At 43.8% G+C, this 27,661-nt stretch overlaps 1 protein-coding gene across 7 annotated transcripts in view; it reads right to left on the reverse strand.

The window, feature by feature from the left end:
- The window catches only part of Fryl (FRY like transcription coactivator), a 248,884-nt gene that overhangs the window by 111,852 nt on the left and 109,371 nt on the right, over positions 1-27,661 (reverse strand). For all 7 annotated transcript variants that reach the window (XM_052735117.1, XM_052735116.1, XM_052735114.1 and 4 more), the window contains 3 exons: positions 14,774-14,973; positions 3,074-3,127; positions 132-271 (listed from right to left, as the gene is read on the reverse strand). In XM_052735117.1, coding sequence (XP_052591077.1) covers positions 132-271; positions 3,074-3,127; positions 14,774-14,893 — 314 coding nt within the window. In that variant the 5' untranslated portion in view covers positions 14,894-14,973. The remainder of the gene's footprint in view (positions 1-131; positions 272-3,073; positions 3,128-14,773; positions 14,974-27,661) is intronic.

The following is a 27,661-nucleotide window of genomic DNA, read 5'->3' on the forward strand; positions in this document are numbered from 1 at the left end:
CTACACTGTTTCTGACTAAAGCAATCCATGCTCAGTAGCCAAATGACACAAACTCAGCTTGATAACTCTATCGCTCCCTCTGCTGCAAGCGTCTCAAGGCCAGGTAAAACGGAGTGAAATAAGCCACTTACCCCTTAGATTTCGTGCTAGACCTAGGCCTGTACTCGTAAGATTCATCTTCGGTTCCGTTCTGGCGTTTGTACCAGTCGAACAAGGTTCGGAGTAAGGAAGGGAGACAGTGCTCGGCTACGGAGCTCATGGAGCTTATCAACTGAAATGGAAGACAGAGGCAAACATCATAACAGAAAACAGCAGCGGGCAGCAACCGCCCAACCCTACGAGCGTCCCCCTGGAAGTGCATGGGAACGGTCACTCAAAGGAAGTAAAACGCATCGCAGAGCTAAAAGATGAGCCAAGGCTCTAGCCATGTAATGAAATAAAACCAGCTTAAGTTTTAGCCACAATCAAACTTTATCCCAAACCATTTAGTTTAGCTCAGTAGCTTGTGATCTTCCGGCACCCACATGCCACATACGTGTGTAAAATCGAGTCTGTCTGCTACACCCTTGGTTACACTCAGGGATATATGTGGAGAGCAGTGAGGTACACCGGTGAACCACTGTTTCCTTTCCACATCCTACCCACCCCTTCTTCAAAGCATCTCCACTCCTGCTCCACCAGCTTGTCAATGCTTATATGAACAATGCTCCAAAATGTTACAGTTTCTGACTGATAAGATTTGGAGACAAAGACGATTCCATTGCATAAGGATGGCGGGAAAGGCTCCATCTCGCCAGGTACTGCTGTGACACGAAAGAACTATAATCACTCTGATATCCACAAAATAACATGATAGAGCCGTGGTGAAAACAAATCCTAGTGACTAGGACACCATTTTGTAAATGGATGACATACTAATGTGTAAAGAGGTGAACGGTTAAAATGCATCCTTGATGCTCTTGAGTTGCACTGGTTTTACCTATGTCCCTGATGGCTCGGGTGTCAAAGGTTTAGTGCCCTGCTCAGGCTGGGGTCAGAAATGGTGGCACTTTTAACAGGTGGAGCCTCCTGGCAGGAAGTGGATCGCCTGGAGGGCAGGCCCTTGAAGGGAATGTTGGGATTCTAGACCCTTCCGGTTTCTCTCTTTACTTCTTAGCCATCACAAGCTACGACCAAGATATACTGTGCCTTCACAGGCAGGACTCAGCAGGATCAAGTGACCATGGACCGCAACCTCAGATGCCATGAGCCTAAATAAACCTTTCTTCCATCCTCATTAATATCTTCGTCACAGCAGCAGAAAGCTGGTTAATACCAAATTCCAGGTAAATACCATTGATTTCTTTCTTGAACAAACCCAACTTTCCAAGACTAGCTATAAAGGGTAGCCCCCGGTCATATATCATCAAGGATTCCAAGGCATTTCTATATCTGATTCAACCCACTGCCTCTCAAATTAACATTTGAAACCAGCACACGGTCAAGCAAGCTCCATGGAACTCTGTTGATTTATCTAAGCGAGCTGCAGAGTAGTCAAGAGCCTGTTCAGTCCTGTGATCGTAGGAAGATAAATTGATATCTCTAAAAATCAAATTAATTCCCTGGTGTTTCGTGCTCTTTATAAACTTCAAAATAAAGTTTATCCAGGAAAAGAGAAAAGAATGGCATCGTTTACTTAATTCCATGACCTCTTTTTCATTATTTAGGTCCTATAATCTTCTTCATGATTTCTAACTTCCTTTGGCCTCCATTTATTATAGATTACTATAACTGGATATGCTTTGTAATATTGGAAATTACTGTCAAAACAAGGTCTTAATTCTATTGTTCCATGTGCTTAAAAAATTACATTTTACTAAAATGAGTAGTGTGGCTCAAACAAAACTTCATTTAGTATCTAAGAAAGAATAAAACATCGTCTGTTCTGCTGAATATATAATACACAACATTGTTTCCATTAGCAAACCATTTAGCACTCATTTGCAGATTTTAATGACCATTTACATTAAAAACAAAAAACAAAACCCCGAAAATTTTCTGAAAATGGCATTGAGTTAGAGTTCAAGGCCTGATTATCCACTCACTGATGAAGCCAGATGCTAATGTTCTTATTACCTCTGTGGTAGAGTAAGCCTTGAAAAGCACTGAGTAACTAGCAGTTGCCTCCCTGTGTGTAGTTTCTTTGTAGACCAGTGTCTACTCACTCAGTGCTTGTGGAAAGTTGGCTCTTATGGAACAGGTTGGAAAGGCCAGTGCTATTGTAGAGCCTCTCTTGGTGGTGATGATTTAGAAAAACTGTAGTCGGATCCAGCAGCACAGGATTCTGGGAGTCTCAGCCAGTAGTCCTAAGCAGTCTGCTGCTTTATCTGATCAGTTAATCTAATACAAGCATTCACTTCCTTTTCCTAGACACATTATTTTGGAATGCAGCCATGCTCACCGCTCAACATTAGAACACCAGTGCACCAATATGGACAGTATTTTAAAAAAGGCGGTCCATGAATATTAGTGACACCAGATGTTATCTTAAATAATCATGTAATAAAAAGATTAGGATTATGATACAGGGCCTGTGAGCCAATATTTTAATCTCAGCAAAGTGACAGAATATTAACGTATGAATGCTAAAAGGTAAGGTAACATAATGTACAAATTCTAGATCCCAGGGTTAGGGGTAGTGGTGCACATTTTTTAATCCCAGCACTTGGGAGGCAGAGACAGGTGGATCTCTGAGAGTTCGAAGCCAGCCCGTCAAGACCCTGTCTCCAAGAAATGGACCCAGAAACAAGTAAATAGCAGACACAAACTGGTACACAGTATGAGATGGAAGGATTTAGTTAGCTTCCTGGGAAGGCTTTGAAAGGCATGTTAAAGACATCAACAATGAAAGGCAAAAAGTCCTGCCATGCTGAGCCAGTTCACTGCTCAATTGCAGGAAAAGCTGCCATTTAGGAATACACAGGGTCACTACACAGGATGAAGGAGTTTCTCAAAGGTGGACATGTGCAAACTAGATTATTATTAAAACAGACACAGTCCTCCAAAGAAAGACTGTTCCCCCAAATTATATTACCTGGTCAAACTGTAGGTCTTCACCCCTCTGCAGAGATCTGGATAACAGCTTCTCCTATAATAATAATAAAAGATATGGCTTAAATACAAAACATTAGAAGGCCGCCATGTGATCAACAGTTTAGACTTACAGTTCATTTTGCTTTTGTTCCATTTTTCAATAGGTTGCTTTAAAGAAAGGTAAGCCTCCATCCTACCCTTGCCACAGTAGATGACTCAAACTACTCCCATGCAAGGGACTTCGCATGTGCTCTCTAAATAGAGTGGCTCCATTTATGACAAACAATTCTTAGATTAAGGAATGAAAGTTCAACGAAGGACCTGTTTAAATTCAAGTTCACACGTCATCACTATGCTTTTATTCGTTTGTTTGTTTATTCAACCAGTGTTGACTAGGTTGGGGATACAGAGGAGTGACAGAACAACCATGTGTGAGGCGGCCCTGGGTACCAGAGAGAGAGAGAAAGAGAGAAAGAGAGAGAGAGAGAGAGAGAGAGAGAGAGAGAGAGAGAGAGAGAGAGAGAGGGAGGGAGGGAGGGAAGGAGGGAGGGAGGGAGGGAGGGAGGGAGGCAGGGAGGGAGGGAGGGAGGAGGTGTGGGGGGTGAGGTAGAGCGAGAGCAAGAGAGCAAGAACAGAGAGCGAGAGCGCAAAAGCGAGAGTGAGAGCGAGGGAGGGAGGGAGGTAGAAAGGAAAGAAAATAAATCATTTTCGGGGGGCAGGGGGCTCATGTCTGTAATCCACCACTGGGGAAATAGAAGCAGGTGGGAGTTTGGGGCCAACTTGGATTATACAGTAAGCTCCAGGCCAGTGTGGGGTACGGAGCACAAAGTGAGGCCCTGTCTCAAAGGGGAGGGGGGGAGGGATCACGAGTGTTTGTGAATAGCATCCACATACAGCGAGGTGGCCACGCACGGCCTGTGAGGCCAGGCCGCTGGATCTGGACGTGGTCTGGAGGACGTGAGAGCTCTGTGCTTTGCTTTTCTCATTTGAAAATCAAACAAACAAACATCATATTAAGTGCTGTTTTCAGAAATAAGCTAGGTTAAGGTGGGGTGGCAGACTGTCCAGTTCTCTCTATGTACTGAAATTATTTATAGAGAAGAAACAGCAGTAGGTAGGCTGCCTGGGAACCACGGCTCTAGAAAAATACGTTTATTTCCCCCTCCATCTCAGGCTGCTAAGTCAGTTTTCCTTGGTGTATAATTCCCTTTTCAAGGAGGACTCGTGGAGGCATAGGTATTTTGTACATGAACTCTTTTTGAAAACAGATTTATTTTATTTTTTTATAATTTCTTTATCTTTAATTTTATGTTCTCTGGTGTTTTGCCTACATGTACGTCTGTGTGAGGGTGTCAGAAGCCTTGGAACTAGAGTTTTAGACAGGTACGAGCTGCCGTGTGGGTGCTGGGAATTGAACCCAGGTCCTCTGGAAGAGCAGCCAGTGCTCTTAATCGCTGAACCACATATTCTTAACTATGTGTATCTGCACATGAGTGCAGGTGCCCACAGAGGCCAGAGGTGTGGGATCCCCCAGACTGGGCATTACAGGCGATTCAACCTCCCGTCTCTCCCTCCAGGGGAGGTCTCTGGCCTCTGTGAGCACCTGCACTCACGTTCACATGTCATTGAAATGAAAATAATAAAATAAACCTTCTAGATGTGTAGGATTTAAGTCTATACCTTGACCACTGCATTTGGCTAGAACACATTAATAATAAGCTCAGTCACCAATGATGCATCAGTGTCACACTGAAGAAATCAAAGCACTTCCCCTGGGTGTCACTTGGCCACAGGAGAACCCAGATTTGAACTTTCTATTTTCCTCTCCCCGTGTCTTCCTTCAGCTCTGTCTGTCTGTTGTGTGAGTCTGAATCTGTGCCTGCCTGGAGGCTGTCTTGTGACTCTGTCCCTGTGTCTTGTTTGTCCCTGCGTGTCTGGGTTTTGTAGTAGCTGTGTGTGAGTTCCCCAAACAAAGGGCTTCACTCTGGATCTATTGAACAGTGGAGAAAGTGTCACATGGGGAAGGGATGAGGAACGCTTTACAGAAGTCTTTAACAGAGTTTTACAAGGGATTAAGTTACTGACTCCAACTGACCCCAACTGACCCCAATAACAAACAACATAACAAACATCCTTATAATCAAGCAATGGCCATTATCTCGTGTTCAATATTTATGGTAGATATTCATTTCGAGGACTGTCTTTTGTCTGTTTGTTTTTGCCTATTTGCTGTTTCCAGCCAATAACTATCAGAACACTCATGTATTATTTCGGGTCAGGGGCACAGAAGAGGACAACATGTAAGATCACAGCTGTGCATTAGCTCAGGGTGGAAAAGCCGAGGACATGCAAAATCCAGAGCAGGTAAGGTTGGTGGTTACGTTTGTTCTCTTCAAGGTGAGTTAAACAAACAGGCTGAGGACACAGTAGGACAGCAGTCTGAAGTCTTAAGTGACCGCGAAGTGTATTATTAACCCTGGCTGTGAGGTCCAGAGAAAGTTCCAGTCTCTTAGAATGGAAGAGATCGTTTTAGAATCAAGAAGTTACAAAAAAAAAGGATAAGTAAACTAAGACGAAGAAGACCACAGCTTATTCTACTATTTAAGAACAACAACAACAAAACCCTCCAACCAATTAGAAGGACTTAGCAGATAAAGATACACGGAATCACTAACGAAAGAAAGGAATGTCTTAGCGTTGAGTGCACTTGAACTGAATTATTTAGATAGGAGTGTTCTATCTAAAACTTTCTGGATTCCAGTAATGTTTGTTTTATATATTTAGACTTATGTCTTCAAAATAATGAGAGGCTGATATCACACATCAAAAGGTTTGATGTGGGGGCCGGAGATAGAGCTCTGTGGCACGGAGTGTATGCTTCTCAGGTACAGCCCTGGATGTGATGCCCAGCACCACCAAAAGAAAACAAAAGGTTCCACCTCTGCGAATACCCCGAGGATCCCACGGTTGATGGGGAGGGGATCACTTTCTTCCGTGGGGGAGCCTCGGGTAAGGTGCCCATGCTCCTGGAAGCAACTAAGGAAACTCACTGGGTTATTAAAAATAAAAAGATGAAAGTAAAGGGAGCTTAGTTTGTAAGAGGAAGACGATTATGGAGAGTGGAGCAAAAGGGTGATGAGGAGTGAGTATGAGCAAAACACATTATTGTATGTATAGGTAAAAAATGTCATAATGAGGCCTGGGGTTATGCACAGTTAACATATGACAATAAAACGTAAGAATGGGAAAACAAAAGTCTGTGACTGTTTACATTTTGTTATAAATTTACCACCTGAAATATAAGGCAGGAAGTAGATCATAGAAATATGTTAATTTGTCCTTTCACAAAAAGACGGTGTTTGTTCTGAGAAAGAAATCTATATGATAACTATATTTTGTGGACTGTACGCTTCAACAGACAGAGAACAAAAGAAAGAGAGAGATTTTTTTCCCTCTTCTATTCTGTCTTGCCTCATCAGCACTTTGTGCAATGTTCACGGTTTAGCCCTAGATTTTTAACAGCCAGGCACTATGATTTATTGGGGACAATGAGTCCCTGCCTTCAATGAGCTTCAGAGTATAGGCAGCCTGGGAATGTAGCTCGGTGGTAGAGCACTTGCCCAGCACTTGTGAGGTCCTGGTTCCTTCTCCACCACACACACACACACACACACACACACACACACACACACACACACACACACCCTTGAAGAATCATACCAGTATGTAAGTACAAATTGAGGAAAGTATTAAGAACAAAAACTTAGTGCTCTCTGAGATTGCACTATGAAGACTTATTAATATCTGGCTGTGAATATTAATGTGAGTGCTAACTTGACCTGATGAAAGAATCCTAAGGCAGCTGACAAAACATTTCTGGGTGTGCTGGGGAGGGTGTTTCCAAGAGAGAGTGACAATTCAATCAGTGGGCTGAGGAGGTAGGGTCTACACTTCCCCAAATGGAGAGGCTCATCCAATCATCTGAGGGTATGATTGAAAAATGCATATACTTAGAAAGATACTCCAGTAGTTGAGAGTTTCCTTCCCTCATTTGTGACTAATTCCTGTCAAAATAAAAATCACAAGCCTATATGCCACAGTTATAAAATATCCTTTTACGTGTGGCAGATAGGATCCAAGACCCTGAGAGCATTGAACTCCAAATATATTGCTGTGAGACAATCCTTTTGTATACTGTAAACATTTGTTACTCGAATTGGTTTAATAAAAAGCTGACTGGCCCTTAGCCAGGCAGTTAGTATAGGTGGGACAACCAAACTAAGAATGCTGGAATGAAGGAGGGCAGAGTCAGAGGAGACACCAGAAGACGTAGAGGAAGCAGGATGTGTAGAAAATGAAGCGACAAGCCCGAGCATCGACCGAGCATTTACAATTAGTATTAATTTTCTGAGTGATGGGAAGCGGCTGCCAGCACAGGAAAACTTCACCTACCATATATGATTTCTTTCTATGTGTTTATGAAAACCCATGCTAAGGTTTCATTCATATTGTAGGCAAGTTAGGAGTGATATGAAAAATGTACTACTTTGTGGTTATTTGATTAAGATTGAGTGAGTGTGAGTGTGTGTGTGTGTGTGTGTGTGTGTGTGTGTGTGTGTGTGTGTTTCAGGTGGCAAGAACCAAAGAGATGGATGATTAACAGACATGAAAAATGATAGGCTGGTGCCGAATGTGGTGTGAATGCCTGTAATCCTAGCCCTCTATCAGAGAAACGGGAGGATCAGGAGTTCAAGGTCACTCTCAGCTACATAGTGCATTCAAGGCCAGTCTGGGCTCCATGAGATACTATCTCAAGAAAAGAAATTTCTACTTTCCCCTTTTGGAAGTATTTCTACTCTTTTATGATATTTTTTTAAAGATTATTTGTTCTTAAGTGTATGAATGTTTTGACTTCATGTGTTTCTGGGCACTGTGCATGCCTGGTGCCCACATAAGTCAGAAGAAGGCATCAGATCCTTGGAAGTGGACCTGCAGATGGCTATGGGCCACCATGTGAGTGCTGGGAACTGAAGTGGTCTTAGCCACCGAGCCTTCTCCCAGCCCTCATATTTCATTAATATAAAAATTAATAATGAGTTTCATAATCCTCTACATCCTAGCCTTGCTTCTAAACTACTAAGAAAATATCAAAAATAACCTTCATAGAGATTCAAACCAAAGCTATAAAGAGAAAGAAAGAGAAGGTGAAGAGTTACAGGAGAGGATACTATCTCACTGAACAATGACAATTCCTACCGTCTTAGACAGACAAGAGAGAAGCCAGATGTCTGTTTCTGCACTGGGCCACCCATCCAGTGACATGCTGAGTACTTAGCACTCTGGAGACACAACCATGAAAAAAATGGAAAACGATCCCCACCCTCATGCAGCTGACCACAAGCCAAGAGAGCAGCGGCCATCTGTGTGAGAGACAGACAAGGACTGGAGGGTGGAATGGGACTGAGATGTCAGACAGCAATGGCTAAGGAGAAGAGCGCCATCTGAGCACAGCCGCAGGGAAGGTAACCCAGCCGGCGTTCTGGGGCTTCAAAAGAACAGCTGGAGCGAAGAGCAAACCAAGAGGGCTGAGGATGCAGCTCGGTGCACAAGACCCTGGATTTGCCTTCCAAATCCATATAAACCAGGGGATGCATACTTGAAGTATGCCTAGGAGAGGCAGGATGATCACTGTTCAAGATCATTGTTGTCTACAGATGGAGTTCAAAGTCAGCCTGGAATGCACAAGATTTTGTCTCCATAGGGGCTGCCCGAGGGCTGGCTGAAGGAGTATCTGGAAGAACTTCAAATTCTCCATTCCTTTCACCCACGTAACTATGGGAGGCAGTGATACTTTCACAGGACGTGCACAGAGCACCTGCCTTCCTCAGCGAAGGGCAACATGGAGAGGTGCTAACTGTGGGAATACAACTACAGGTGAGGTCTCGCCCCAAAGACAGGGGAGCTAAGTGCAGCAAAATTCCCACCATGCTAGCTGTGGTGCTTTGAATAAGAATGGCCCACACAGGTTCATATGGCTCATATATCTGAATGCTTAGTCATCAGGAGAGACACTATTTGAGACCGATTAGGAGATGTGGCCTTCTGGAGTAGGTGTGGCCTTGTTGGAGGAAGCGTGTCTCTAGGGGTAGGCTTGAGAGTTCAAAAACCTATGCCAGGCCCAATGTCTGTCTGTCTGTCTCTCCCTCTCTCTGCCTGCTGACCTGCTGATTAGAATATAGCTCTCCACTGCTTCTTCAGCACCATGAATGCCGCCATGCTCCTCACCATGAAGATAACGGACTAAGCCCCTGAAATTGTTAAGCCACTGTAAGGTCCCAACCAACACTTTCCTTTATTAGAGTTGCCATGGTCTTCACATGTCTCTTCAAAGTAAGAACACTGACTAAGACACTATCCAAAACCAAAACTGTCCCATTCAGGATTCTGCAGGTCTTCTCATGAGACGACCCTGAACGGCCTCCGGAGAAAGAGCTGACATAGTCCATTCCCGTGGTTCCATGGGGAGATCATGGTCCATGTGTACTACACCTATAGTAAATGGTTTAGAACCTCATTCTTAAAAAGAGCATGCTAAAGTGAACATGCCAGGGCTGGAGAGATGGCTTAGCAGTTAAGAGCACTGGCTGCTATTGCAGAGGATCCAAGTGCGGTTCCTAGTGCCCACATGGTGGCTCACAACCACCCATAACTCCAGTTCAGGGACCTGACACCCTCTTCTGGCCTCCACAGACTCTAGGCCCACAGTGCACATAGACACATGCAAGCAAACTACTCATGTACATAAAAATTGAATAAATAGCCGGGCGGTGGTGGCGCACGCCTTTAATCCCAGCACTCGGGAGGCAGAGCCAGGCGGATCTCTATGAGTTCCAGGCTAGCCTGGTCTACTAAGCGAGTTCCAGGAAAGGCGCAAAGCTACACAGAGACACCCTGTCTCAAAAAACTAAAAAAAAAAAAAAAAATTTTTGAATAAATAAATCTTTTTAAGTTATTTTGGAAAACAGGTCAGAAGAAAATAAAAACCAACATAAAAATGTAGTGGAGCAAACTGAAAATAAAATGCACATATATTTAATATTCTCAACCAACGATGTAAATCAGAGAGCTTTTGAAATGCGGGGCCCAAAACAAAACACTCAAGGTCTGAATCAGCAGGTGACTGGCTGACATCTTTTCTTCCATCTTCTTTCTAGTGCCTGACAAGGGACATAATTAATAGGTAAGCCTGGAAAGGCCTGGGCCATTTAGCCAAGATCCATCTATCTTAGCAAAAGTTATTGGATTGCCTAGCATGCAGGCTGAGATTTCAATCACTGCCTGCCCTTCCAGAATCTTCCTCCTAAAGTGAAAATGAAATTAGTGGGAGAAAATCAAGCTCAGCTCCAACTCAGTGGCCTCTGTAGCCTTCTTTTATTTTCATTCCTGACACGGGAATGAAAAGACTGATTCTATCATTCCACCGTGGGTAAGGGTCTCGCAGCTTCTGCAGCCTGTTTTTCTGACTGACCGTGATGATGCCAGGTCAGCACTGTCCACTTGACAAGCCCTGGGTGCTGCGCTGCTTAAACCGAGGCCTGTGAGGCTTCTCTTTCAGAACCCAGGGAGTCATGTGGGCAGCTGCTTATTACCTCAAAGGGTAGACAATGAACTCCGAAATAGATGAAATTGCAAGGAAAGCACCAGAAGCTATCGTCGGCACACTGGCACGGGATTAGTCTAAGTGTCTTCATTATCTTGATGCTATGGATTTGCAATCTATCTAGACCGGGATAGAAATAAAAACTAAGCTGCCTGACCTAGATAAGGAGGGACTGCTTCGGTATGGGAGAGTGTCACGGGTAAAAATCTACACGCGATGATGAAGGTTAGGGGGCATTTTGGGTGTGTCAGGGAGAAGAGGCAGGAATGCCTCTTCTTTCAAAGTGTGTCGAGGGGACAGCAACATCCATGTTGCAATGGCATTATTTATTTTCATCTTACGTGCACGAGTGTTTTGCCTGCATGTATGTCTTGTGCACCTGATGTGTGTTCCTAGTGCTGGCAGAGGCCAGCGGAGGGTGTCAGATTCTCTGGAACTGGATCGACAGATGGTTACAAGCCACCATGCGGGTGCTGAGAACCAAACCCAGGTCCTCTGCAAGAGCAGCCAGTGCTCTTAACCATCTCTCCAGTCTCTCGTGACGGAATTCACACGGTTAAGCCTAACTGTATAATCTCATTTTAGGATTACAGAGCAGATACTCCTGAAATAACCTTCTAAATGAATGAGTAAAACAACACTGGACTATTCTGGAGGAAGTATTAGAAGCTCTGCCTTGAACAGTGGCCTTGTGTCTTCTTAGACACACAGCGCCTATTAGGGCTAAATTCATGGTAAAGGGTAAACCTTTGTGAAATACCTAAACCACAGGCCATCCTGCACACAGACACCTGGTTCCTGGCAACATGTAACCCACACCAAAGATAAATGACCAACCATGATACAACACAAGTCATATATATGTGTATACGCTCATGCATATTTATATACATTGTGTATATGTGCATAAATACACAGTGACACATATTATGTACAAATTACTATCTGGACCTTGCAGGCACATGTTATAGTAAAACACTTAGTGTAGAGCCTCTATGTTGAGGGGAGCAAAAGGGAGTTCAGAGAGACTAACAGACGCTTGTTAAAAAACAATTTAAAAAACGAGTTGGAAGCATTTTAAGTGGAGAGAAAAGTAATGGGCTATGGAGAAGACATCTAAGGCAGAGCTGTGAAACCTCACGTCAACCACAAGACTGAAAACCCAGGGCGACTGGACAAGAGCCTGAACTTGTTCATCGTTAGCCACAGCCCCAGAGCAGGATGTGGTGACATCTGTGTTGTAGGAAAGGCCAAGGGGTGGTGGAAAATGACGACTCGAGGAGCCGCTTTGTGAAGCTGCACACCCCTGCACTGAGTGGGACCTAGACAAGCCCCCTGGAAGGGCACCGGTTTTGCCAATGAAAAGGGAGCAGGGGGCTACCTTAGAGACACGGTCATATTAGGTAATCCTCTCCCACATCCTTTTATTCTCAAGCCCTTATGAATTTCAAAATTAAAATTCTTTCAAGAATATGGGATATTTGAGGTTTGATAGGACCATAACACATGAAACTGTTACCAAGTGTCTTATGAAACAGGTGGAGTTTTTAAGTGTGTGTAGCAAGACGAAAACCACAGCAGGGTAACGGGTCCTGAGCTTTCGGCACACTATAAACCTCGAGGTCTTTGAAACTTCTCGGAAGATTTTTTTTTCCTTTTCCGTAACTATGACCTATTGAAGAAAGCTCTTATAAGCCAGGCGGTGGTGGCGCGCACCTTTAATCCCAGCACTCGGGAGGCAGAGGCAGGTGGATCTCTGTGAGTTCAAGGACAGCCTGGTCTACAGAGCAAGATCCAGGCCAGGCACCAAAGCTACACAGAGAAACCCTGTCTCGGAAAAAAAAAAGCTTTTATATCAATTCATCATGTCATTAAGAGTATTGAAAAGAGAAATTAACATTTTGTAGATGAAGCATATTTATAATTAAAACTTATGGTTGTTAATTATGTCAGTAAGGTTTTATAATCCTTGTGTCTTAAAACAAAAGTCTAAGCCAGACACAGTGATGCATGCCTTTAATCCCAGCACTTGGGGGCAAAAGCAGGTGGATCTCTGAATTTGAGGACAGCCTGGTCTACATAGCGAGTTCCAGGACAGCCAGGGCTATATGGTGAGATTCTCTCTCAAAGAAACCAAAACCAAAAAAAGAAAACACTTTATATGATGCACATGCTATAAAATATATATGTTTGTGTGTGCTGGTAAAGAAAAGCATTAATTTGATATGGAAAGTGTAATTCTGGAATGGTTTAAGTTGAATGGAGTAATGTGAATAGTTCTGGAATACACATCTAGCTGATTTTGGAACCCTGGAACGTATCATCTCACTGATACTTTTGCCGAGTAGTTTCCTCTACTTAATGACTATGAAGGAGCCCACCTTAGCAATGAGTTTCATATCTAAGGAAATTCAAAGCATGTGTGATGACGCCACCTTCCACTTTCCTAGGGCATCAGCTTTCCTCTCTTGTGCTCCGTCCCAAGAAAGCATGACAGGTTGAAAAAGCACACAGGTCCTGAAGCCAATATTACGCCTCACTTACTGGCTTTTGGCCTCAGGTGAGCAACAATTCCTCCAGTGAACACCTACCCCTAATCCAGCTGGGTAGGAGTAACTGAGTTGCAGCCTTTACAGTCACGATCTTAATCACTGTCAGTCCCTAGCCCCTGCAGCATCCTGCAGCATGATGCGGTCAGTCCCTAGCCCCTACAACATCCTGTGGCATGATGTGGTCGGTCCCTAACCCCTGCAGCATCCTGCGGCATGATGTGGTCGGTCCCTAGCCCCTGCAGCATCCTGTGGCATGATGTGGTCGGTCCCTAGCCCCTGCAGCATCCTGCGGCATGATGTGGCCGGCCCCTAGCCCCTGCAGCATCCTGAGGCATGATGTGGTCGGTCCCTGGTCCCTGCAGCATCCTGTGGCATGATGTGGTCGGTCCCTAGACCGGACAGCATCTTTTTTTTTTTTTAACTCGGACTATCTGTGTATTCGGTAATGATATTTCTATTCAGCCCTTAACTTCTTTTGGTATCAGTGTTCTTTCAGCTTTGAGGTAGAAGATGCCCGTTTTTACAGTAATCACCATCTCTTAGGAGATCTCCAAAAGAATTCCCAACCACCCATCAAGCAATTCCGCATGGGCGGATCACCACCAGTAAGTCTAGTTTAATACACTCGAGCGGAAAATGATCTTATTCATCGAACTGTGTACTTCACCCAAGTAGATGCACTGCCATCTTCTAGGATCCCAAACAACTGCAACCCTTAACTCTAACTGCAAGACCGCTCCTATTTAATACTTGTCGAGTGCTACTGACTCTTCTTCTATGGCTTTTCTTCTTCTACTCTTAAGGCCCTGGTTCATTCCAGCCTGAACTACATCCGACTCCCTCCTTGTGTATCTGGCCACCATGCTGTTTATCACAATCCTGACTTCTAACTGCAGAATCTAAGCCAGACATTTGTTTTTGGCAGTGCTCCTCATCAGAGCCCCCAATTACATTCTCTGAGTGTTTCTCGTGTACCATTAGTATGAAAATGTGTATGTCGGCTACGATGGCACGTGTCTCCAATCCTGGCACTTGGAAAGGGTAATAGGATCAGGAGGAGTTCAGGATCATCTTTGGCTACATAGCTACAAGTTCAAGGCCAACCTGAACCACATGAAACCTTGACTCAAAAATAATAATTAAAAAAATAGGATGTCCACTGTTTAAGTTTGCTATCGTCTTTACAACAACCTGTAGAACAGTCTAGATTCTCTTTTATATCCTGTTATGTTTTATCAGGCCACACAATTTCCACCTGTGCAATTGTTTCTGTTCCTTAGTTATCTCTAAGAATTTATCAAAGTGGATTCTGAAGCCACTGCTAATGTCTGGATCAGTACTTTATAATAATCCCAGTCCTTAGTGTGTGTTCAAGTATATTATTCCCTTTGGAAAATTTGTATTATACCAGCTAATGCAAAAGTTAGAAAAAAAAAAAAAGAAAAGGAAAAGGATACGAAAAATGAGATTTATAGATGGCTCTACTCACCAAGGGTTCAGCCATTACAACTTCAATTTTCTTTTCAGCTTGAACAGCAAATTCTGCAAAGAGGCTCTTGATGACATATTCGCCAGGCTTGACCTCGGGGTCAATGGTGATGTTTGACATGATGATGCTCTTTCTTCCCAAAGTGGAATGGAAGTTGGAAGCAGCACAGAACTTATTCACTTTGCTGACTGGTGCTGAAGCTGAAAGTCAAGGAAACAAAAGAGCCCTGGATTAATAACCAGCTCCAGGGAACCGACTCTATCCGCCTCGGCGGATACGCATCGTGCCCACCCCTCCCCAGTCTCCCACTCTCGGTCACCATCCTCCACGGTTCTCCTTTGATGCTTGCCATTCTAACGCCTGCCTAGCCAGACATTATGTTTAGAATGTACTGGCTATTTCTCCATTTGACTCATGTGACTCCCCAAACGCCAGGCATTCTCATTTGATCTGTTCAGGCCTAGATGATTCCCTTCTACCTAAGAATAGTGCCTGGCACACTGCAGGTGCACAACAAACATTTTCTGAATAACTGGATTCTGGCCAGATTGTCCAGAGCAGTGGCGCTCAACCTGTGGGTCACAACCCCTTTGCCAAACCTCTGTCTCCAAAAATATTTACATTCCGATTCACAACAGCAGCAAACTTACAGTTATGAGGTAGCAGAGAAAATAATTTTATGGCTGGGGGTCATCACAATATGAGGAACTGTATTAAAGGGTCAAAGCATTAGAAAGGCTGAGAACCACTGGGCTAGAGTCATGAAGAAAATATACATGAGACCGGAGTGGGATTAGGAGCCAAAGGATGCTGCCTTGGAAACCATGCACACGAAGGTTTCATTGAAGGAGCCACGCCTCACTGCCGGCCTGAATGATGAAAGGGGGGCAGGGGGCAGGACAAAGCAGTGGGAACAGAACACACAAGACTGAACACACACGGCCAAAATGACCACGGGCAGACCAGGGGTAAGGGGGAGTGAGAGGGGGTCAACACTCGGAACACAGAGAGAGGGCCCTTGAGGACTCTGAAGAACGTTCAGTGGAAAGTGTTAAAGGTGGGGAGGGACGGGATCTGACTCGTCCTTGTCAGTCTCTCTGGCTTCTCTGGGGAATGAGTCCTAGGAACCCAAACCCAGCACCAGGGATGCCAGGACCGAAACCCAATCGAGATGGGGAAAGAAAAGGCTCTGAGCTTTGTCCAATTTTTTGTGGCTTTTGAGGTGAGGCGCAGGAATCAACGGTAACTCACAGTATGTTCACTTGACTCACTCAGAGGACCTGGGACCATGGACTCAGACGATGTGTTGTCTGCCAAGTGGTAAGTCCCATCGGGCTGATGGAAACCGTGCAAGCCTACCTCACTCCTGCCCAGAACTCATCCAGTCACGTTCACCATCCCAGCCTGAGGCTTAATATAGACAGACTGTAGTCTAACTTCAGCACGCGTGACTTCTCCTGGCCTCCTGGACCCGGACAAAAGTCTGCGCTTCCACTTCACCCTGATCTTCAGCTCCTGCCTTCTCCGTATAAGGAACTGTCATGTAATTAACTCCATCCTTAAAAAGGGGAGGCAGAACACGGTTACTCCAAACACTGAATAGCTGTGGATGTATATGTATGTATGTATGTATGTATATATGTATATATGTATGTATGTATATGTGTGTGTGTGTCATCTATCTACCTGTCTGTCTGTCTATCTATCTGTCTGTCTATCTATATATATATATCATGATAGGACAGCCAATATGCTTAAAAATATATCAATTCAAAAACCTATACTGCATTTTGAGGTCAAAGAAAAATCGACTCTAAGCTAGGCATAGTGGCACGTGCCTGCGATTCCAGTACTCAGGAGGCTGAGGTAGTTAGGGTCATGAGTTTCACATCAGCAGGGGTAGGAAAGCTGTTGCTAAGTCAGCCTGGGCCTGGTGGTGGTGGTGGTGGTGGTGGTGGTGGTGGTGGTGGTGGTGGTTTGGGGGAGGCATCTCAAAAATTACAAAGCCTATTCTATAAAACACAGTATGTAAAAAGTTAGTCGCAAAAAAAAAAAATGTGCAACAATAATCTAAAGATTATTGCAAACTGCTGATATCAAATCTAAAAACAAGCCGCTTTTATTAGCACTACGTTAAAATACATTTTGTATTCTAGAATTAAAATTGTAGCATAAAAACAATCCAAGACAAAAATTCACAGTCCTTGGAACACAGCACACATGACTTCCAACAATGACCTGCTTGTCTACCACGTGTCACGATCCAACACTGTGCATTATTAAGGAGGGAATCTATTCACAAGTGGCCCTGTGGAAAGAGTCGCAGATCTTAAATCCTCAAGAGCCAAAGACACACGTCATCTCAAATGGCTTGCCTCGCTTCTATCTACTCACTTCGAGAGTAGTAAGTAAAAGGCAGTGGTTCTCAACCTGTGGGTCGCGGTCCCCCTTGGAGGTGGTATATCAGATATTTACAGTGCAATTCATAACCGTAGCAAAATTACAGCTAAAAGTGGCAATGAAATAATTTTATGGTTGGGGGTCACCGCAACATGAGGAGCTGTATTAAAGGGTTGCAGCGTTAGGAAGGGTGAGAACCTCTGCTCTATGGTGTCGTGACGGTGAGGTGAAAGACACTTGTCAGGGAAATCAAAGTTCCAGGAAAAACTATTTCTAACTTGAAAACTCAAATTTTTAACAATACAAAGTGTTTATGATTAAATAAGTTAAAACAATATTTCAATTTATCTTTTAGTGTGCCTTTAGTAAATGCTTGTTGTATTTACTACCATTAAAAAAAAGTGTGTGGGGAGGCGTATCTTCCGACTGAAATTTCAGGCCATTAAAACATCCCAATAACAGAGGGTCAGAAAACAACCTAATTTTTCATAGTCCAGTTAACTGCAGTGATATGATCCAAAAATACCAAACGGCATGAAAAGGCACACAAAATACAACCTCAGATTTAACAACAACAACGAGAATATAGACACACAACCAAATTGGAAGGCAGGAAAATACTTGGAGCATATTATACAGAGAATTAACCGCTTGCATAGACATTTGCAAAGCACAAATGAAACAACTTAGAAAACTACCAATTCCTTCAACTACGAAACAGGACAGAAGATTATGAAGAAGTGTAAAGAATATACAAATAAGAGCCCAATAAGCACAAAGTAATAACTCGGTTTTATTGATTTTCTACTAATGAGCAAGAACTGGACATGTCTTCTGTCAAAGGGCTGGCAGGGCCAGGCTGAGCAAGCCATGGGGAGCAAGGCCATCAGCAGTGTTCCTCCAAGGCCTCTCCATTAGTTCCTGCCTCCAGACTCCTGCTGTGCTTGGCTTCCTACCCTGACTTCCCCTAGGGATGAACTGTTAACTGGGAGGGTAAGTGAAATAAACCATTTACCTATTCAAGTTCCTTTCTGTCATGGCATTTTATCACATTAATAGAAACCCTAACCAAGACATTCATGACACTTGACTGCTTGAATCAAGTATTTTATAAATAGTAGATTTCATTTTCTAGTATTTAAAATTAATTATGTATATGAATGTCTGTGTGGGTGTTCGTGCACATGAGTGCAGTGCTCACAGAGGCCACAAGAGGGTGCTGCCTCCCCTGGAGTTGGAGTTACAGATGGTTGTGAGCCAGCCAGTGTGGGTGCTGGGAATTGAACTCATGTCCTCGGCAAGAGCAGGATAAACTCCTACACTGAGTCATCTCTCCAGCCCAAATAGTATTTCTCTACATGCAATTTTAGAACTCTGCCCACGGAGGAATAAAAACATAAATGTTAGCATGTAAGTCTTCAGAACATGGTCCGTCCAGGCATTGAATTACAACAAGAAAAATCCAATGTGACATTAAACACTCTTGGAATATAAACCTACTGAACATGAACAGCTATATTAGGATAAAGCAAGACTTAAATGCTTTTGTGTTTCAGCATTTCTATTCTTTAGTTCACTTCTTTCTAGCACTGTGGTGACACAGTAGACACAATAAAACAGCTGTCATATTAATATAACAGCTGTCCCCTGATAAATTCAGATTCAGTCAAAGGGAAGGACAAGGAGGAAGAGACACAACCCTGGAAGCAGTGTGTCTCTGGGGTCGTTATGACAACGGGCTTCGGGGCTGTTTGCATGCATGCTCAATAGGCAAGGCGCTTGTTGCTCGAGCGTGAGGACCAGACTGCAGTCCCCAGCACCCACGGAAAAGCCAGGTATGGTAGTATGTATCTGTGATGCCAGTGCGAGGGAGGCAGAGACGGCTGGGGCCCTGCAGCTCACTGGCCGGCCAGCCTCGTCACAATCAGGGAGCTCCAGGTTCAGTGAGAGACTCTTTCTCAAAAATAAGGTGGGAGGTAATTTAGGGAGGTATCGAACATTGACCTCTGGCCTTTACACATGTACACACACACACACACACACACACACACACACACACACTCCTTTGTAGGTACAGGCTTATATACCTCAGATACATACCCCATACATATTTATAGAGAGGATTACGTGATACTGAAATGTAATGGCACCACAGAGTTGCTTATTATTAGTATAATCATTATTGCTTATACCATCTAACAAGTTTTGATGACACCTAAGAAAGAAAGGGCATAAGGTAAATGGCCTTAGAACAGGAATTAAAAACAACAACAAAGACTTCACAACTCAAAAGCAAAATCAGTTTCAAAAGCAAACCCAGGTCAGAGAGTTATTTCATGGCCACCAATGAACTGATTCTAAAGTTTGTACAGCGAGAGAATTAGCTCAGAAACAACCAGCACAATGTGAAAGAGAATCAAGCCCGGGGGCTGACACTACCTGCCTTCAGGACTTCTCTACAGCTATGGCAATCAAGGCATTGTGCTACTGGCAAAGGAAGAGACAAACAGATCAATGGGACAGAAGAGACAGCCCAGAAATAGACCTACATAAGTACCGTCAACTGATCTTGGACGAGGAGCAAAGGAAATACGACGAATAAGGACTTTTCAACAAATGCAGCTGGAACAACTAAACACCCACATGCTTAAGAAAAAAAGCAAAAGCATTTAGACAGAACTTTTACCTTCCACAAAAACTCACTGAAAATGGAACACACAGACCTAAACATAAAATGCAAAAACTCTATTATCTCCTGGAAGACAGGAGAAAAATCTAGGTGATCTTGATTTCAGTGGGCCTGTTAAAAATACACACCAAAACCAAGATCCATGAGTGGAAAGGGTAAAACTTATTAACAACATTAGCAACACAGAAAAAAATCAATGATGAAGATGAGAGACTAGCCTCAAGGAAGAAAAAGGAAATCTAATAAAGGATTTGTTTGCAAAATATATAAACAACAACAGTAAGAAAAGGACCCAACTTAAAAACAGGCACTTCCCAGAGAAGACACACAGATGCCACGTGAAAAGATGCCCATCCCAAAACATGCTCAAGAAATTGCCAACAACAGAATATCGTGGCATGGCTACTAAAGAGGCAACATTCCCAAGCAGACCACATCTCGTAGGAAGGGAGACACGGGGGAACAGAACCCCTGTCGTTCATTGCTGGTGGGGATGCGAGATGGGGCAAACCACGTAGGAAGAAGGCTTGGTACCTCCTTACAAAACTGAGCATGCCGTTCCTGTGGGATCCATCACCGTTGATCATGGTTTTCACGCGCAGGAGGTAAACTGTATATCCATACCACGACCTGCACACAGATTACAGTAATCTGTAACAGCTTTCCTCGAGGTCACCAGGACAGATACGACCAAGATGCTCTTCAGTGGGTGGGTAGAGGCATCCATACAAGGGGCTACTGCTCGGCACTTTCATGAAACTAGCCCACCAAAAAACAGAAGGATCTTTTTTAAGATTATGACATTATTACTTATTGTGTGTGGAGGGGGCGAAGTATGAGCCATTGTACCCATGTGGAGGTCAGAGGACAACCCATGAGGGTCTATTCTCTCTTTTGACCATGTGGGTTCCAAGCATTGAACTCAGGTCGTCAAGTTTGGCGGCATGTGTCTTTACCCACTTCACCATCTTGCCTTCCACGATGGAGGAATCTTCAAAGTCTATCATTCGTTCAATGGGCAAATCTGGCAGCTCAACCACCAGCTGATCAAAGTCCTGGGAGAACTACATTGAATGTGTCTCTCCTTACCTGAGGAAAAAAAATGGTTCAAATCTCTCCCTCCCCCTTCCCCTCCATCTCTTTCTGACAGATAAACAGCTACCTGTATTTTGTTTTAACTCTCTCTTTCTCTCCCAAGATTTAACCAGCTCTTCTGGATGAGCTGACTGAAATCTTGCCCTAGCTTTACCACGGTAAACTAAAGCCATACTTGAACATGCGTTTGGGCTTCTTCTGCTGCTTATTAACACTGTTTCTGTGTCAGCTCCATGCTATTAGTCACTGTGGCTTTGGGTAGGGTGTTGGCACTTTGTGTCACACATCTTCCTACATACAAAACTCACTGCCACTTACACTGCCATAACTATACATATCTCTGAGACACATTGACTTAGGAAAAAAAAAAAAACTGGCATCTTTATAATAGAAAATGACCTTGTAGCCAGCATGGTGGTACACAACTTGAATCCCAACATTCAGAGGCTGAGGCAGGCAGAGGGATCTCTGCAAATTTGAAGCCAGCCTGGTCTACAGAGTGAGTTCCAGGCTAGCCAGTGCTACATGGTGAGTGAGAGAGAGAGAGAGAGAGAGAGAGAGAGAGAGAGAGAGAGAGAGAGAGAGAGAAAGAAAACTGAAGTCCATGTTCAGAAGCTGCCATACTCTCCTCTAAGAACACATACCTACATCTTATTAATTCTAATCCCTAAAGACTCTGCTTCTATTCTGTGTGAATAAAATTATTTTCCCTCACTAGTTAGTTCAATGGCTTTCTTCTCACTCAATTGTAACGGATGGCATAATTAAAACTTTTGCTTGTTCTCTGAACAGCTGTTCCAAAAATGTTTATTTATCCTAATCTAAACTATTCCCACTAAAAACAGTTTCTAAACATAGAAGTCCTGCGACAACTCTGGCATGTGTTCAATGTTTTTTACTTGAAGTCTTCCGCAGAAATATTCTATATTCCAAAGTGCAAGGAAAATGATCCATCTTCTAAATAACCCATTACTTACTCTGCTAGAGAATTCTAGTTATGATGTTCTTGACTCCTTGTGGAGCCTTCAGAAGCTCGGCTCCAGCCATCCTAAAATCCCAGAGATAAGGTAGTATTTAAAGACTATGCTGGATGTTGGGGGTGGGGCTCATAAGGCCCCACAGCTAGCTGAGAGCTACTGGCCCATGATGGCTGCTGGGCCAGGGAGAGTCAGTTTTCTTCAGGGGTGTGGCTCTTGGTAGGTTGCCATGCTCCAGTGGCTGGCACCACACCCATGTGCATAAGAACAGTACCACATAGACTCAGTAAGTATTAAAAAAAAAAAAAAAAGAACTTACAAAGGGCCTGAGCTAAAGGTTGAAGCTGGAGGATTCCAAGCTCACTGCCTGTGCTACACAGTGAGACCTGATCTCAAATAATGTAAAAGGCAACGTGGAAAGCTTTGGGAAACTCACAGCTTGGCCAGAAAGGCGATGTATACCATGGTGCAGTTAAGCAGAGTGTCACTGTTAGCCCCGATAAAGGCACAGAGAAGCCACGGGGTTTGTACTGGGACCCTGGGAAAGCTGCCTCAGGAGTAACCACCAAATCAGCAAGGCCACTCAGCTTAGAAATGCAGCCATACAAATTTGTTTCGAGGACTTTCCTGGGTAGATTGCTTTTTAGAACAGAGCTATGGGGGGTACCCTCCCAGAATGCTCAGGAAAATGTTCCAAGGCTGCTACGGCTGTGGCTCAGGCAGGCCCAGGTTCAGCTGGCACTGAGAGTAGAACCTGGCACCATCCACGTGATGCCAGCTGTGCACGCATGCGGAATGCATGAGTTACAGGGTTATGGCAGCGTCCACCAAGATTCCAAAAGACAGTAAGCGGTAAGTCCCTTCAGCTAGCCCATAGCGAGGTGAACTGGGAAGTCTTGCCCCAAGAATGCTCAGGTGTTGACATGGTTCAAACCTAACAAAGGAAGCTGCAGACAACCTGCAAAACCTGCCCAAGAGACAAGTCATAGGCAATGAACGAGGCCAGAGAAGCAAAACTGCCCAAACCCTTGGGACCCACTCCCCACAACGGGCCCCGCCTCCTCCACGGGAAGCTTCCGGAGTTGATGCTTACTTTGCTGTTTTCCTCTGGCCGGGGGCTAGCACCTCTTAACCACTTTCCTATTTCTGGCTTCGGAAAGAGCTCATGCTCTGTGCCTGCCCGGACACGTAACTCAGAAGTATGTATTTCTTTCTGATTTTTTGTCAAGGCTCACAGTTGATTTGTTTTCAGTGGCAGATGAGACTGTGAACTTGGACTCTGGGGCAATGCGGGGACATTAACACTTTAGGGACTCTTGGGGACAGACTGGACACATTTCACACTTGGACAATAAATTCAATCCTTTGGGGTTGACATCAGAATGCTCCAGTTTAGCTGTTAAATGTGGTAGGGGTTTGGTTCAAATGGTGCCACTATGGAGGAGGGAGGGCATAATGGCCTAACCAGAAGCATCCCTCCAGGGAACGGTGGGACCCTGACTAGCCACTTCCTCTTCCTGTCTTGGTTTCTGCTTCATCACGTGACCCTAACAGTGGCTTAGAAACAGTGGACTCTTCCAACCATGGTCTAGGAGCCATAATAAACCCTTTCACTTCATAAACTATTGTCTCAGGCATTTTGTTATGATGAAAAGCTAACATAGGTTTCAAGGCATAAAACCCATCTCTATTAAAAATAGAAACAAAATAAAGATGCTGATTTTTGCTCTATTATTCATCACTATCCTGGAGGCTATAGGCAATGTAAATAAATGCAAATTTATAGCAAAATTGGCTGGACAGTGGTGTCACACTCCTTTAATCCCAGCACTCAGGAGGCAGAGGCAGGTGGATCTCCGTGAGTTCAAAGACAGCTATGGCTATACAAAGAAACCCTGTCTTAAAAAAAAAAACCAAAAGAAGAAAGAAAATTAAACCATTCTTATAAATACTAAAAAATACATGAAACTTCCTATACTATAATTATCAAGAAATAAGGATGGATTAAAAAGAAATCTTCCATTTAGAAACAGAGAGTAAGAGGAGAAAGAGTTAGAAAAGCATGGAGGATTTGACCTCTTAGCTCTGCCCAGCTGTGTCTGGAACACATTCCACACACGCACTGCTCTCGGCCTGTCAGAGATGCTTCTGTAGGGAGCAGAGTGTGGTGATGGCAAAGACTCACAACTAGTCCAAGTGCCGAGAACAAGTGACCGTGATCTCAGCCATAAACACGACACTCTTAGAGTCAGGGAACATCCCGAAAGAGGCAGAAAGGGTGATGTAAGAGCAAGAGGCTGGAGAGGAGGACGGTGAAGCGTCCTTTTCTGGGCAGACGTGACAGGACCACTTTGCTCATGAACTCACAGCAGTGACGGTCACCTGCACGACACCAAGCATGTCAGCACAGAAGGGCTGTGTAGTTCACAGCCCCACTCCTCAAGGAAAAGCTGTTGATAGGGGGACATGGGGGGGGGTCACTCTTTTTGGGAGACATGGCTACTGGCAGGTTGTGTGTACCCCAGTGAATGATGTCACACTGCTGCACATGCTGGCAGCGCTGACTGGGCTCACGGGTTATTTTTTTTCCCCAGAACTAAAGAGGACAGGAAGTTGGGAGGAGGACATGCTGGCATGCCAGAGGGGAAGCTCAGGGGTAACTGGGAGGGTTGATACGATCAAAATACATTGTAGACACGAATGGAATTCTCCTTAAATAAAAAAGATCACATACTTCTTTTACAAATTCATATGACTTGTAAGACTTACACATGGACGTGGCAAGGATTTCTTAAAGGACATAAAAGAACAGAACACAAGGAAAACATATTTGAGATAAGACGACTTAACGGAAGTACCATTTCCCACAGAATTAACATATTAGCATAATTTCAATTAACTTTTCTACAGGAGTTTCTGTCGAGGTGATACTGGAGGAAACTCTGTTAGTCTCTAACTAGAGGAATAAGCTTCCAAGACATGCCATGGAAAAACACAAATAGCCAGGCATGGCAGCACACACCTTCAATCCCACTATTTGAGAGACAGAGGCAAAAGGATCTGAGTTCGAGGCCAGCCTGGTCTACACAGTGAGTTCCAGGACAGCCAGAGCTACATAAGGAGACCCTGTTTAAAAAAAAAAAATTTTTTTTCTAAATCTGGGGACACTATTATTATAACTATAATTACAATAAAAATACAGCAATAATCAAGATAGACTGTCAAAATATTACAGATCTTATATTCAAAAACTAAAGTACAGCCGGGTGGCAATGGTGCACGCCTTTAATCCCAACACTCGGGAGGCAGAGGCAGGCGGATCTCTGTGAGTTCGAGGCCAGCCTGGTCTACAGAGTGAGATCCAGGACAGGCACCAAAACTACACAGAGAAAACCCTGTCTCGAAAGGAGAAAAAATAAACAAAAACAAAAACAAAAAAAACTAAAGTACAGATGGCCATGAACCTTAAAATTAAGTTTTCAAAGCCTTATAGACAATTAAGAGTTTTCATGTGTAATGCAGGCAAGAAAGGACTACTATCCATGATAGAAAAAAAAAAAAATCAAAATTACTTATTTTTAAAAACTGCATCTGGACCAGCAAGATGGCTCAGCAGGTAAAGGCACTCTCCATCAGGCCTGACCCCGGGACCCACCTGGGGGAGTAGGGGAAGGGGGGAGGGAGGAGGGGGAGGGGCCACTCCTGTAAGCTGTCTTCTGACTGCAACACTTGCACTGTGAAATGCACATACCAACACACACCAAGGAATAAACAAGATGCAATAAAAGCAATTTAACAATTTCATCGAACCACGCAAAACGTTTAAAATACTTAAGGAAAATAATGTCCACAACCGAGAAAGGGCGAGTTTGGAAAAGTACTTAGACAAAAAATATGCAGCGTTTAATGATGTATCTGAAAGTAACAAGAAAAAGACAACACTGTGGAGACAAAAACTGGCAGCAGATGGGCGAAACTCAAAAACAATCCTAAGAGCCTAACAGACATGGGAAAAAAAGGATCACACTCAGGACCACCCAGAAAACGCAAACTGCCCTAGTAATGGGACTGAACTATGTATGGGAGTATATTTATCAGACTGGCCGAAAGCAAACAGAATAATTGTAGCTACTGTGGGAAAGATGCAAGGAATTCGAACACTTCGCACACTGCTGGCTGAGGATGTGAGCACCCTGCGCAAACCCTGAGCATGCTGGCCCTGCAGCAGCCTGCACACTTGGCTTCGCAACCTTCAAGTGAGAATCCACGCTACATGAGCTTACTCAAGGACAGCCAGGGACCCCAGGCCAGCTGGAGCATTAGCATCCACTTGGCATGTTCCTCACAGTAAATCAGGAAACTGGCAAACCCCTGAGAAGAATCTATCTGTCGCACTGCTTCTTATGATTCCTCCCTCTGAGAGACATTTCAGATCCATACTTGGCATTCTGGCAAAGCTAAGCCTCCTGACTCGATGCTCAACTCTGCTGGCCATCCCTGGCAGTGTCTTAAATCAGAAACAGACTTCTTGGAGTTGGGGTCCTAGCATCCTAAGTTTCTGGAAGCTGCTAAAAGCGAATGTAAGAAAGACCACTCACTGCCTTACAATACTCTAAAGAACAGTGACCCTATGCAATGATTGCATTTAGAATTTAATTTTGATCATTAAGTTTCTAAAGCCCCATAAGTACAGAAACCTATAATACCATAAATGATTCCCACCAGGCAGTTCAAGGATATTTAAATATCCGTATGTCATGAAGCACGAAAAATAACAGCCGTATATCATGAAGCATGAGCATAAAAAAAAAACAAGGGACTAGTAAAACACAAGACAGATATGATTCTCTTATTTCATATTAGAAAGCTTGTTGAATTGACTTTTTAAGGTGCTAACTATTTTAATCACTGTCTGTACTCTGGACTATTTATCTTGGTGCTTGTCATTATCTGTGATTTCAAGGGGCAGGATTTCAGTTATATACTCTAACATAATTATTAATTCTTCTCTATGCCTTATGAGCATTCTATATCTAGTCTTCTTATCAACTCCTATGTCTATGGGCGAACAGTCACCTGTTACTCCATTTTTTTTTTAACCTGGTATGCGTGCAAGCGTGCATACGTGTGTGCGTATACATGGGAGGGAGTACACATATGTGGAGAGGTATGTGCTGGGATCACAGGCAGCTGCCACACCTCCCTGGCTTCCCTGTGGGGTCTGGGGATTAGAACTTATGCTCATGCTTCTATGGCAAATACTTGTCACCCATAAGCCAACAGCCAGCCCCTGGCTAACTTTTAAGTTTAGAAGTTAGTATTAATATCCTCCACACTTTCCCAAATTCTTCCTCCAGGGTGATGAAGGGGCAGACCACTTTCCAGTCCAACCACAAGGGGCTCTGTATACCAACCACAGGGGCACTGTATAAATCACACCGATAACCTAATCTTTGAGCATATCCAAAACCACTATATTGGAATCATTCTCTCTCTCAGTCTCCCTATATTAAAAATGACTCATTCCCATCCTGTTCCAAAGTTTTATGAGAAACATCTTAAATAAAAAAGGTATTCAATTCATTGTATGTAGTGTGGGTCTACATTTCCTATTACGTTGTTAGTCAAGTATCTGTTAAAAGTTATTATTCATCTCTGCATTCTTTAAGAAGGCCTTCACTAATAATCATGTGCCAACCATATAACTGAAAATACAGCTTATAAAGC

Source organism: Peromyscus californicus, unplaced genomic scaffold (assembly GCF_007827085.1).
Source record: "Peromyscus californicus insignis strain IS unplaced genomic scaffold, ASM782708v3 Scaffold_13__1_contigs__length_99412109, whole genome shotgun sequence".
NCBI lineage: Eukaryota > Metazoa > Chordata > Mammalia > Rodentia > Cricetidae > Peromyscus > Peromyscus californicus.